General features: G+C 41.0%; 1 protein-coding gene across 1 annotated transcript; it reads right to left on the bottom strand.

Moving 5' to 3' along the window:
- Nucleotides 1-571: 571 nt before the first annotated feature.
- Nucleotides 572-7542, bottom strand: LOC116377225 (zinc finger protein 395-like). Its single transcript, XM_031838813.1, has 8 exons — nt 7384-7542; nt 5332-5474; nt 4890-5053; nt 4704-4798; nt 2067-2269; nt 1882-1982; nt 1170-1419; nt 572-667 (listed from the first exon to the last, which is right to left on the bottom strand). Exons 2-8 carry the CDS (start codon nt 5470-5472, stop codon nt 572-574), a joined length of 1050 nt encoding a protein of 349 aa, XP_031694673.1. The 5' UTR covers nt 5473-5474; nt 7384-7542.
- Between the last annotated feature and the right edge of the window lie 5930 nt (nt 7543-13472).

Below are 13472 nucleotides of genomic sequence, written 5' to 3'. Positions count from 1 at the left end.
TTTTTTTTCAAATGAACAAAACTTTTGACCTGGATTTAGCTCCATATTCAGCCCGCTCCATTAAAACCAGTTTGAACTGGCTGCTAGAGGAAATAAACAACAGACAACTGTACAGAATCCAGACTGAGAGAAAACAGATTGAATTAGAAGTGTGAGTTTGTGTGTGTGTGTGAGATAATGTCGGGGGGGGGGGGGGGATACGTGTAAGTATTTGGCAGAGTTTTCAGAACTTTGCAGCAGTTTGCAGTGTTTTCTGCACACTCGTCTTTTTGTTTTAGGTTATCAGCAGTATTTCACCTGCTGTCCTCTCATATATAATCAGATATATAATTTGGATGAATCAAGTGTTATTTTATGGTCTTTTTATTCCCTCACATGCACAAACATGCACTAACATGCACTAAAGGCCACACGGACGGCTCTGTGAACAAAGAGAGATGCTCTGATAACAAACACAGAGAAAGAGACTTGATTCTCTGATCAGACTTTACTCTTTACTTTACTTTAATCTTCATGTAGATGAGAGTTGTTTGATTATATATAATTGATCTGAATGTTGCATATTGCTGCTTTAAGGACTTACCTGGTTGAGGCTGCTGGTGGGCGGGGCCGTCCAATGACAGGTGTTCAAAACTGCCGCTGATGTCACATGACTGAGAGGTGGAGCCTAAAGAAATACAAAATATCACTCACATTTATATACTTAATGGCATTAAAAGTCTGTTTAATGTTGATAACACAAGGGAACAGTAACATCATTGGACTCAAGGCCCTCACTGTATAACATGATCAGAATCATAAAAACTGTGCATTCAATTTAAAGGAGAGAAAACCAAAAGCAACTTTATTCAAACAAATCAAGTTTACCCACCGTCCACTTTATAAATCACTTCTCGGTTCATACGTTACATTTTATTTACCTTAATTTCAATATAACAAATACAACAAAACAACACGGATGCTTTGAAAAACACAGAGAATTTAGATGAAAGATCTAAAGTCAAAATAGAAAATAAAAAGATTACCTTACTGTGTTTTATTTTTGACTGAATTACTTGTATAAAAAAATCAAGTTTATAAAACAATAGAGTGTAGTTTGTGTTTAAATAATAAACTTTTGCGTCGAACACACAATTGCTGTCAATCACTGTTGATAAGCCCCGCCCTACCTGGTAGGAGTGCTCTGATTGGACTTGCATGAAGCTCTCGGAGGAGGAGGGGGCGGAGCGACTGTGGGCTGGAGGAGGGGGAGACGTAGGGGAGGGAGGGGGAGGGCTGGGAGGTGAGGAGGAGGAGGAGTTTGGTGAGACGAAGAGGAGAGGATGAGGAGGAGACTGGTGCTGCTGGTCCCACTGGTTCTCCTCAGTGTAATAAAAGTCCTCCTCGCTGCGGGAACAACGCTCGTGTTCGCTGCCTCGGCTGTGAGAGGTCAGATCATAACATTCAACATGAAATAATCAGATATTAATGTTAGCGTGGTGCTAGTTTTGGAAGCAGCGGTTTTGATATCTAAAGTATTTTTCGAGCTCATCGTTTCTGGTGATTTGAAGCCCATTTCTGCCAGGAAAATACAAAGGAATGGCTCAAAAGTCTTTTATTATAAATTAAACTCTGAATTAATAGACAGTGAGTCACAATTGGGGCCGCAGTTAATAATGGTGTTCGTTACCGATCTGCCTGCGTTCTCAATCAATAAATACTTTGCCGTAAAGATGAAGAACACCAGCGTCATTTTTTACTTCATATAATTCCAAACTTTTCACCAGAAATTAGACGGATGATGAATCCAGCTTTGATTCCACTCCATGTGGTTTCATTGAATCATATCAAATCTGAAATGAATATCTTACAATGAGAGAAGAAGAGAAAGGTGAGTCTCACCACAGGTGAGTTGTCCGGATGTGTCGTTTTATTCCCACCACTGAGGTCAACACCTTCCCACAGCTCGGCCACAAACACCTGTAAGCCCTCTTCACTGAGTTCTGAGGGAGGAAACACAGGTCGCCATTCACCGTCTGCTGTGTCAGCGTTTTACTTGTCCTATGACAGCTGTAACACCTGCTCACCCGACGTTTCCGTGGCGCTGGCTCATTAAACAGCACTTGCTCTAGCTCCATGTCCAGACCTTCATCAGAGGGAGAGGATGGGCCAACATCGGGCTGTGCGATGGATGGAGAGTCGGCTGGGCTTCCATTGCAGAGGCCGACGCTCCAGTAGCCACTGCTGCCGCTGTCAGAGAGTTCACTACCTCCACAGTCCATCAGAGGAGCTGAAACATACATGAAGATAAACATGTAGAACATCCTGAAGACTACATCTAACCCTAAGACTAGAGTTTACTACCTCTACAGTCCATCAGAGGAGCTGAAACATACATGAAGATAAACATGTAGAACATCCTGAAGACTAAATCTAACCCCAAGACTAAAACTACATGCCTATAATCCTACTATTGTCTAACGAGTGACGCCCGTGTTTTCTTTCTGCATAAGATGATTTACTATATACTTCAGACATTATACCTCCCATAAATATAAATACTTGACTCTTACTGTTACTATAAATACTATTGAAACCACGAGTTGGACTCCTTTTTATCTGCCACATTAAACCGGATTTTATTCTTATTTTCATATAAACATGTCTTTGCCTTTTCACATGTTGATTAAAAAAAATCATATTTTAATGATGAAATATATGAATATACTTTAAACAGTAAAATGCCACATGAGAAGACACAGAATGAGGCTGCACGTTTAGGCCAATGCTGAACTCAATATATTGATATTCATTTTACATAAGATAAACAAACATCTTTGATTACGACGGTGACTGACACGCGTATTGAGTGATTTTACAGTTTAAAAATCCACTTATCAACACTCTCTGGTGGGCAAAGTCTGTGATGGAGACTCGTGCTGCCCCCTTTTAGTAATCGTTTTGGTCGATTAATCGTTTTTGAATACTGTTTCTTCCAAGACAATTATGAGCACATCTCTGGTAAACACATAACATAAAGTGGTGCTTCTCTGTAATTATTGTTGGTGAAATTCCTTTTTATAGCTCTCTAACCCCAGTGGTGGGCCGTCAGGGCCTGTAAGGCCTTCTCTGCTGGCCTAAACAGAATCACAAAGTTATATCTATTATATAATTTAATAATTTTTCTTAAATACACTACATGTATTCTAATTTATAAAATATTTTCCCCATTATCTTATTTTCTCATTGCACAGCTACTGTCTTCCTCAGTTGCTCTGCTTCCAGTGCAGCTTGTTTTAAGTAGAGCTTTTATCCAATCAGATCTCACCTCTGTGTCTCTAGGTAAGAACAGAGGCAGAGGCCTGCAGACTCACAAGTGCATCCATGTGCAGTTTAAGTGAATGGGGACGATATTGTTGATTGTCATAGTCTTCAACCAATCAGATCTTTAGTTTGACATGTTGGGCGTATTCTTTGACGTGTCAGCACCTGCTAGCCGGCCTATAATGACGTCAGCATTACGTGCAGCTCAGTGTCCATGTGCAGCTCTGCCGCGTGGTGCAGAGTGTGCTGTGATTGGTCAGTGGGCGAGCACGTGACTATCGTGAAACGAAACTTAACAGCAGAGGCTTAGTCGGGTAGTGAATCACATCACGTGATGCAGCTCAGCCAATCAAATATGGGCATTCTAACTGAGTGAGATGTACCACACACCATGACCCAGGGGGCTGAGACGAGGAAAGACAGTGCAGAGCAGTACGTTCAATGTTCAAGTTGTGAAAGTAAAATCATAAGACGATCTCTGTGGGTTGCGGCTTGTCATTAAGGAATGATGGAGGATCCCACGGCCAGACCAGCTGAGAAACACTGTCCTCCATGAGCGTAGAAAACATTATATTTTCCTGAATTTAAGCTTCTACATTATCCAAATGCTCTAGTACTATTCAAACGTATTGTAAGTCTTGGACCGAACAGTTTAATACGAAGATGTACATAGTTACAGCCTTAAAAACGAATAATAGCTGTGGCGCCATCATGTCGTTATAAGGTGGTATTTCAGCTGCAGGACAGCAGTGAAGGCCCAGGTATAAAATGCACAGCCCGCCACTGTCTAACCCGAACCCTAATTATGTTCGATCAGTGACAGATGACATCAACCGTGTTATATAATTATATATAAAACAACTCCTGCTAAAAGGACATGCAGAGGTTTTAGTGTGAGTTGACTCTTTGTAATATTTGAACTAGAGGGCAAAAAACTCTGTTCAAAGAAATGTCTGTCAACACATACAAGAAGAAACTTTTGATTTCCCTGAGAAACAAACTAATATCTGACCAGGATTTAAACATGAAACCTTTGTGAATTTATACGCTTTGATACGGACTGAATGAGGAAATGAAACAGAGTGTCTGTCTCTTTAAGAGGGAGGAGTCAGAGAGAAAAGCTTCCAGTGAGCAGGTTAGGTTCAAAGAGTCAGTTACCATGGTAACAGAGTTATCCTCGTCTCAGAGTTTTCAGAGTCTAGAGTCTCATGAGGCAAATTTGTGTTTTGTGATATTTGGATACATAAACACAATTGAATTGAATTGTTTGTTATTGTTTTCATTCATATTTTTGTAAGTGATTGTTGTTTGCTTTTGTTGTTATGGATAATGGTTATTGCTATTGTCATTTTTGTTTGATGTTTGTGACATTGCTCCTTGTTTGTTTATTGTTGTTGTACCTGTTGGGTCTGGGTGGGCGGGGCTACAGGACAAACTGCTGAGGACCATCGCTGCCATCAGCTCATCCATGTCCACCTCTTCTAGACTTCTCCGCCTGCAGGACGAGACAAGTTTAAATTCATTCATTGGAAAATGAAATATGTAAACGACAATAAAAGAAAACACAGACGGAGAAGATGTCTGACCTTCTGGGGACATTGATGTAGGAGGAGACGGATCTGATGCAGGACGGAGGCACCGAGGAGGAGGAGGAGGAGGGGTGAGATGAAGACCAGACAGAAACATTACTCTGTCTGAGGTCGAGCTGATCCACACCTGAAGACTCACTTCCCCCACACTGAAAATACACCTAAGAGACAGATAGGCAGAGACACCTGTCAATCAAGGCAACGTTCCAAACTTATTTCATCTCTGACAGAGTATTTTCCCACAGTTCATTGCTTTCATCACTTTCTCTGACCTGAAACGGGATGCTGGCATTTTCTGTCCTTAATCTAAAAAAAAAAATTGTATTTACTGCTGGACTGGACATAAAAATAAGGACACCTCGTTATTTTAGAAAAAACAAAAAACATGGTAAAGTTTTGACCATTAATGGAGCTAGAGGTTGATGAACGCTCCTCTCACCTTCAGAATACGAGGACTTTTGACTTGACTGGCAGACTGTTGTCCTGCTGCTGTTTCCATGGTGACACCTGTTTGTGTACCTGCTTGCATCACCAAAGCCCCGAAAGGAGACCGCTTCCCCAGACGTGTCTTTGGTAACATGTCTGAATGTGGAATACAGAGAGAGTCAACAGATCAAATGGACATGAATTCACAGAGCAGCTCTGGACCGCTTTACAAGAGTTCTCCACCGATAGCAGCTCTGTCAGACACACGACGGATGCTTTTTTAGGACCAAAGTCGAGCGGCAATGAATCCTTCCCTGGTGCCTACATTATCCACAATGCAACTGGACTGGCCACAGTTGGGTGGGAGATTGTGGTCTGTTCTGCTAGTAGCAGCTAATGTAGCCAGTAGGCTAAAGTTGTCTGCTCGTATCTTATCTAATGACATAGTTATGAATCAGTAGACTGACTCATTTTCACAAACCTCCATCTGAAGAAACTCAACATCACAATCTCTGTGACTGCTTTCTATTTTAAATCTTTGTTTTTATGTCCACAGCTATGTCTTCTAATGCGACTTCAATGACCTTTGAAAGTTTTTGTGAAACTAACAAATTATATATTACATTATTTAAATTATTTTTATAGTCCATAAAATGATCAGTATCCATCATGTTTTTGCACAATGGAAAACTTTCTTCATCATTTTAAATTATAGGCTATGGTGCCGATACCATACCTGAGGTTAGTTTAGGGTTAGTTTAGTTTAGTTTTTCTACATGTCTTTTTCTATTAACGAGGACTTCAAATTACAGTCTAGAATTGAAAAAAAACTGCAATTGTGTGTGTGTCTGTGTGCGCGTGTCTATGTGTGTGTGAGCTTGCATGTGTGTGCTTGCATGTGTGTGTGCATGCGTGTGTGTGTGCATATGTGTTTATGTGTGCATGTGTGTGCTTGTGTGTGTAACTGATTGCAGAGGGTTAAAATGAACGGAACAGAAAGGCCCAACTGTAAATCAAAGCTTCTTTATCACGTTGTATCTGCCAACACTGATCATCATTACAACATCTTCACTACTAACCTGTGTCACCATGGCCACCCCCACACACACACACACACATATTCAAGGTTTGTATTAATCTGGCTCAGAGTAGGCAGAGTTTACACACACTAAGAAACTTGTAATGAGTGTGTTTACGTCGTGTTATCGATGCTTCTGCTGGAGTAAAATATCTTTTTTTTTAGAATCACATGTCTCTATTTGTTACTGATTATTAACATTTGCATCCATCACAGTTTTATATGACACATGCACCTGGTTATGTACAATACATTTATATATAATATAAATAAAAACACTGAGCCAAAACAACAGGTGACCCAATGGCTGCTGGGTAAAGTGTCAGTGTTATATTGAGCCAGTGATTTTTAGAGTGTATAGACATGTTATATAAATATATACACAAATATACAAAAATAAAAACACACACACATACTGTAGATGCACGTGTACAAACACACCCCCTTTCTGTTTGCAGCTCTAAGCTCTCAACCAATCAGATTCCTCCCATGCTCACACCCTCCAAAACAAGAGTCCTCAATAAACACAATACAGCTCACCATTAAATCCATCAATGCATTTATGTCAAAAACCAAACAAATCTCAAACTATAGTTGTGAAACTCTAAAGTGTTAATTGAGTCAAAATAATTAATCCAACAACACAAAAACACTCCAAAGAAAAGCAGTGAATGCTTCTAATAACCTAACCCTAACCCATCAAAGGTTTTAAAGCACAACTACTAAAGATGATTCACCCGCCTTCAATAATGTTGATTACTAGAGTAAAAAGTAACAATGCGGTGAAAGGGCGACAGTATGTGAAGTGGAGTCAAGACATTTTCTTTGTGAACTGAAGCAGCAGATCAGTGTTCATTCACTCCACACTGGATACACCAGTAAAGCCAGAAAACCAGGAAACAGAGACGATAAACGTGTGAATAAAAACATGCACCAGTTCTTTAATAAAAACATGCATCATTAATAAGAACATCAGTTCTCACGTACCAGCACTTGTGGAGGTCTGAATAAGTCCACTACTCTTCAATGAGTTGTTCTGCAGCTGCACTCTGCTCCTTCTGCTCAAATGTGTTAAATGCAGAACAGCTTCATGTACATGATGACAGAAATAAAGTTTTCCACAAAGAGAGCTGAGTGTGTGCCTCTGCAGGCTGCAGCCAGTCTGAACGTGGTGTCAACACCTTCAGGGAGGGAGGAGAGTGACACAAAATATGGACTGGATCAACACAAACCAGTATATGATGAACAACGTGTGTGTTTTATTCTGTCTTGACCAATATACAAGTTTAAGTAAAAGTTCAAGGTGTTTAGTTTCTGATTGGCTGACATGAGGATGAACACATTGTATGAGACAACAATACGTTCTCATTGCCAACTTACATGATGCATCGTGTCTTTTCAAAATAAACGTCCATCTTCACAGTTAGGTTTAGGCAACAAAACCATTGAGGTCGGGTTATGAAAGCGCCGGTTGCTGTTAAGTAGACGGACCAACAAGTCACGTCACGATCAAGTGATAAACAAGTCACATGACTAGCGTCGCATGTTTGTCTAACCATCCACTCACCTGTACACCCTGAGTACTCCATCTCACTCTTTATACTACATCAGTAGCTCTGCTGTCTTATAGTGATGCAGATTTGATATTGGAGGTAGTTCAAAGTCCAGTTCATCGGTACATCTGAGAGGATTTTTACAACCGTCGCCGTGTCAACGGATGTAGACAAAGTCAAAGTTGCTCAAAACGTTGGTGTGTTTTCTTCCTTTATTTGTGGTTAAGATGTCACCTTCAGTTCTTGGGATGGATTTGGACTCATTACTTTTCAACCAAACTATTATTTGAGAAAATTGTAACCCTTTGTGAAACTTAGTTTTACTACAGTAGAAGAAATACTGGTGTAAAATCTGTTCACAGCTTAATAAAACATGTTCACAGATAAAGTTCTTTATTATTAAAGAGATTGATAACATTTCAGTGTATTGATAACTGGTAATGTTATTCAATAATCTATAACATTATTTAATTGCCAGCTAATTTAGACCACCAATAACTTGTTTCCCAAAAAAATGAAGTGAAAATTCAAAAATATTCAGAATGCCATGACGCATCTCTGAATAAGCGTTAGAAAATTTAAAGGAAGGTTTACAGTTAAGATATCCAGACTTTATTGTAATATCACTGGATCCCACATATCCAATAATGCACCTGGATAAAGTGTTGAGAACCTGTCTGCTTGGTAAACAGACTCCACATTATGTAACTGTGTTTAAAAAGAATACATCTGTAACAACCACTTCATGTTGATTGTCCTCTCTGCAGGGACTCCGGACATCTGACCAGCTGATCTGCTCCGGGTTTTCCCAGTAGCCCTTGCGGTGGCTCTCCAGCTTCATAGTAAACAAGAGACCCACGTGGGGAAGAGCTGGATGCTGATTGGTGGAGCGCAACCATGCAGGAACACACCCCACTGAGGTCTGTTGTTTACTGACTTTCTGTTGTAATACTCCTATACTACTACTACTACTACTATGATATTACTGTAAGAACCTGCAACACTAATATAATACTACTCCTAAGATAGTCCTGTAATGCTCCTCTACGACTACTATGATATTCCTGTAAGAACCCTGCAACAATACTACTCCTAAAATAGTCCTGTAATATTCCTATACTAGTACTATGATATTACTATAAGAACCCTGCAACACTAATATAATTCTACTCCTTAGATCAGTGGTTCTCAACCTTTTTTTAGTGATGTACCCCCTGTGAAATATTTTTTCAGCCAAGTACCCCCTAACTAGCGTAAAGCATTTTTGGTTGAAAAAAAGATGTAATATACAGCGCTGTGCCATCAATGTCTGATTTATTAAACTGTCAACACTGAAGATTGCATTGTTGCATTGAACTGAGTGCTTTTGCATTTACATTTTAGTGAGAAACTTGTGCTTGTGCTTCACTGGGGATCTTTGTCTGTCGTGGTGGCAGGGAGGCAACTGCTGTGATCAAGCTCTTCTCCAGGCACAGTCTGTTTCTTTGCTTTGTTTTGATCGCAGTCATTGCAGAGAAGGAGGCCTCATATAAATATGTGGAGGGTAGTAGCTGCTCCAAAGCTTTCTGTCCCAGGTCAGGGTGCTCCTGCTTCACACACACACAAAACTGTGTGAGTGTGGATGTGGCTAACTTCATCTGGAGGCCACGGTCAGATGATATTTCCAGGAGTTTTTCCTGATAAGTGACAAGTAGCTTGCTTCCGTTTGCTTCGGACAAGAGAAATGTGTTTCTCACCCAATCCAGCTCTGCAGATTTCTCCTCCATGTCAGGAAAGTAGAAATAAAAATCTTGAATCAAGTTGGTCAAATGTCCCACTATGACCGACTTGACTGGAGCTCTGTCCACATCCTCACTAGAGAGAAAAATCACCCACCTGAGGAAAGCAGGTGAGATCCGCTGTGCACAGGCCCTTCTCCACAGCTCTGCTTTCTTCAGGAAGTCACCCACCTTGTCATACAGGTTTAAAATGCTGGTGTCCTGCAGAGACATATTCAGTTTGTTCAGTTTGCTGAATATATCTGCCAGATAGCACAGCTTTGCAAGCCAGTCTGTGTCCTGGAACAAGGTGGCATGGGGAGATCTGTGCTCCATCAGAAAGGTGTGTACTTAAGATCGTAATTCAAACAGCCGGTTGAGTATTCTCCCTCGAGAGAGCCAGTGCACTTCTGTGTGCAGCAGCAGTTGTGTGTGTTCAGCTCCCATGTTTTCACAGAGGCGGCGAAACTTGCATGCATTACGTGGCCTTGACTTTATGAAGATGATCACTTTGATGCTGTCGTTCAAAATGTCATGTAACACGGGGCTCATTTTCTTGGACGCCAATGCCTCCCCGTGTATGACACAGTAAGTCAACTTCAGGTCGGGGTTTTCTTTTTTAATGCGCACTATAAGTCCTGTCGCGCTGCCCGTCATTGATGCTGCTCCGTCCGTGCAGATGCTGCTGCAGGATTTCCAGCTCATGCTGTTTTCAAAGGAGAAGGTGTTGACAACATCAAAAATTTCCTCTCCTGTGGTTTTCCCCTCCAAAGTTTTGCAGAATAGTATGTGCTCATAAATGTCGTACATCTGTGGATTCATCCAGCTGGAGTGGGTTAGGGTTAGGGTTAGGTAAAGGGAAATAGTTTTCTGCCTACTGCTGGGGTAAGCAGAGCGCGTGGGCACATACGATTTATTTTAGTCCATCTGCCTTCTCAGAAATCAATGACTGTTCAGTGGTCCCACACACCATCAATGGTGTGCAGGACCAAAAAATGCACAAGCCCCTCTACAACCAAGGTCTCCGGGGTTGGGCTGATCAGACTACAGGTTAGATCTGGAGGCCTATAATGTTTAAGGGTTAGGTGAGGGGAAAGTAGTTTTCTGCTTACCAAGGAGGCAAGCAGAGAGCACGGGCACATACGGTTTATCCTACTCCCTCTTCTGCCTCCAACTAAATGACCATTTTTTGTTTTTATTCCACTTTATTTTAGGCCGCTGGACAGCATTTCATTTTGGGTTACGGCATCCATACACGGATCACCCCACCCCAGGCTCTGGTCCTGAAATCAGGTTGGTTGAAGGTAAGTATTTTTATGTTTGGCAGAGATGTATTTATTTTTATGTGGGTGAGCAATCTCGGTCCCACAACCTCTAGTCCAACTGCCTCATCCAACACTCCGGGATCCCCGAGGCAGTCGTTGGTGTCCAGTGCACTGGGTCGTGCGGCAGTACCCCAAAGAGATGTCCCTCCACACTCTTCAACACCCTATCATTTTCTTCAAAGAAGAGGTTTGTTTGTGTTATAAGGGTTTGTGTTCTCGGTGGGAGCTTTGTCGAGAATTGAATTAGTGGCACAGAGACCTCCGCCTGGGGAAAGACTCTGCTTATCACTGCCATCAATTGCTGGAATTGTTTTTGGATGGTTTTCAATAAATTCCCTCTCAGACAGTTGTTAAGGCCAATGGAGAGCACAATCTTTCGGGTAAGGGGGCAAGGGTCCAACTTCTCCAGGGTTCCCTTGCTGAGCTCCAATCCACCTGGGCATGCAATCAATTTGCCTCCTTTTTTACTGACAAAATTCAGAAAATTAGACAGTCAGTGCCTCCACACCAACCACAGGATATGTGTTGTCCCCTTCTCTGAATAACATCCATTCAAATATCATGACACAATTTCATTCAATCGACCGTAGAAGTCTAGAAGACACGATACAACATCTGAAGTCATCCTCCTGCTGCTTGGATATTCTACCAACACTTTTTCAAAAATATTTCAAACTGCATGACCACTGATCTTTTACAAATTGTAAACACATCCCTTCTCTCAGGTGTCTTCCCACAAGCCCTAAAACCTGCAGTTATTAAACTGCTCCTAAAGAAGGCTAATTTAGACTCCGCAACAATGAAAAATTATAGGCCAATATCAAACCTCCCATTTTTAAGTAAAATAATTGAAAAAGCGGTTTTCCAACAGCTGAACAACTTCTTGGCCGTAAATAACTGCTTTGATGTTTTCCAGTCAGGCTTTCGACAGCACCACAGTACTGAAACTGCTCTTGTTAAGGTTTTCAACGACATCCACTTAAACACAGACAATGGCAGAAGTTCAGTCTTAGTATTACTGGATCTCAGTGCTGCATTCGACACGGTCAACCATGCCATACTCCTAGAAAGACTAAAAATCTGGGTGGGACTTTCTGGCACAGCACTTAACTGGTTTGAATCCTACTTGAAGGACCGAGAATACTTTGTGTCTGTAGCTAATTACACATCAGAGCTGACTAAAATGACATGTGGTGTTCCCCAAGGTTCAATACTGGGGCCTCTTCTGTTCAACATCTACATGCTTCCACTAGCTCAGATTATGGAAAACAACAAAGTGTGTTATCATAATTATGCAGACGACACACAAATCTACATAACTATGTCACCAGGTGACTATAATCCCATAAAAAGGGCTGGGTAACTGCATTGAACATATCAACAACTGGATGTGCCAGAATTTTCTTCAATTAAACAAAGACAAAACAGAAGTAATTGTTTTTGGTACCAAGGACAAACGATTGAAAGTCACCCCTCAGCTTCAATCACTGATGTTAAAACCCACAAACCAAGCCAGAAATCTAGGTGTAGTTATGGATTCAGACCTCAACCCGAACAGCCATATCAAGACAATTACAAAATCAGCCTACTATCACCTGAAGAATATATCAAGGATTAGAGGACTTACTGTATGTCTCAACAGGATTTGGAAAAACTTGTCCATGCATTTATCTTCAGCAGACTGGACTACTGTAACGGTGTGTTTACAGGTCTCTGTAAAAAGTCTGTCAGAAAGCTGCAGCTGATTCAGAACGCTGCAGCTCGAGTCCTCACTAAGACCAGGAGGGTGGATCACATCACTCCAGTTCTGAGGTCTTTGCACTGGCTTCCTGTCAAACAAAGAATTGACTTTAAAATCCTGCTGTTGGTTTATAAAGCACTGAATGGTTTAGGGCCAAAATACATCTCTGATCTGCTGCTACCTTATGAACCATCCCGACCCCTTAGGTCATCTGGGATGGTCTACTTTCTGTTCCGAGAGTCAGAACTAAACATGGAGAAGCAGCGTTCAGTTTTTATTAATTGAACCAGATTCAATTAATAAATTCATCAATTTCCTGCATTTCTGCATTTTACTACTGTATTTTATTTCTTACACTGTTTTTTAATGTTTTAATGACTGTTTTTAATGTTTCAATGAATGTTCTTAATTGTTTTTAAATCTCCTTTTCTTTTGCCTTATGTTTTGATGCTTTTAATGGTTTTATGTGAAGCGCTTTGAATTACCTTGTTGTTGAAATGTGCTATACAAATAAACTTGCCTTGCCTTTATATGATGGATTTGGGCCCCAGGAAAACTGTCCACCTGCACCAGTGGATAACCATATCCCGGTATTCTGGCTAAGTTAGTCGCCTAACACGAGCACAGGTTTTTCTACCTTCAGAGACCAGTTAATAATTTTTTGGTAGGTGTCATCATGCCGGGTCGGCCTTTGTGACGG

The sequence above is a fragment of the Anarrhichthys ocellatus genome, unplaced genomic scaffold (assembly GCF_004355925.1).
Source record: "Anarrhichthys ocellatus isolate YVR2014 unplaced genomic scaffold, GSC_Weel_1.0 scaffold1041, whole genome shotgun sequence".
NCBI lineage: Eukaryota > Metazoa > Chordata > Actinopteri > Perciformes > Anarhichadidae > Anarrhichthys > Anarrhichthys ocellatus.
The sequence above is the reverse complement of the archived record's forward strand: the minus strand, read 5'-3'. Positions and strand labels throughout refer to the sequence as shown.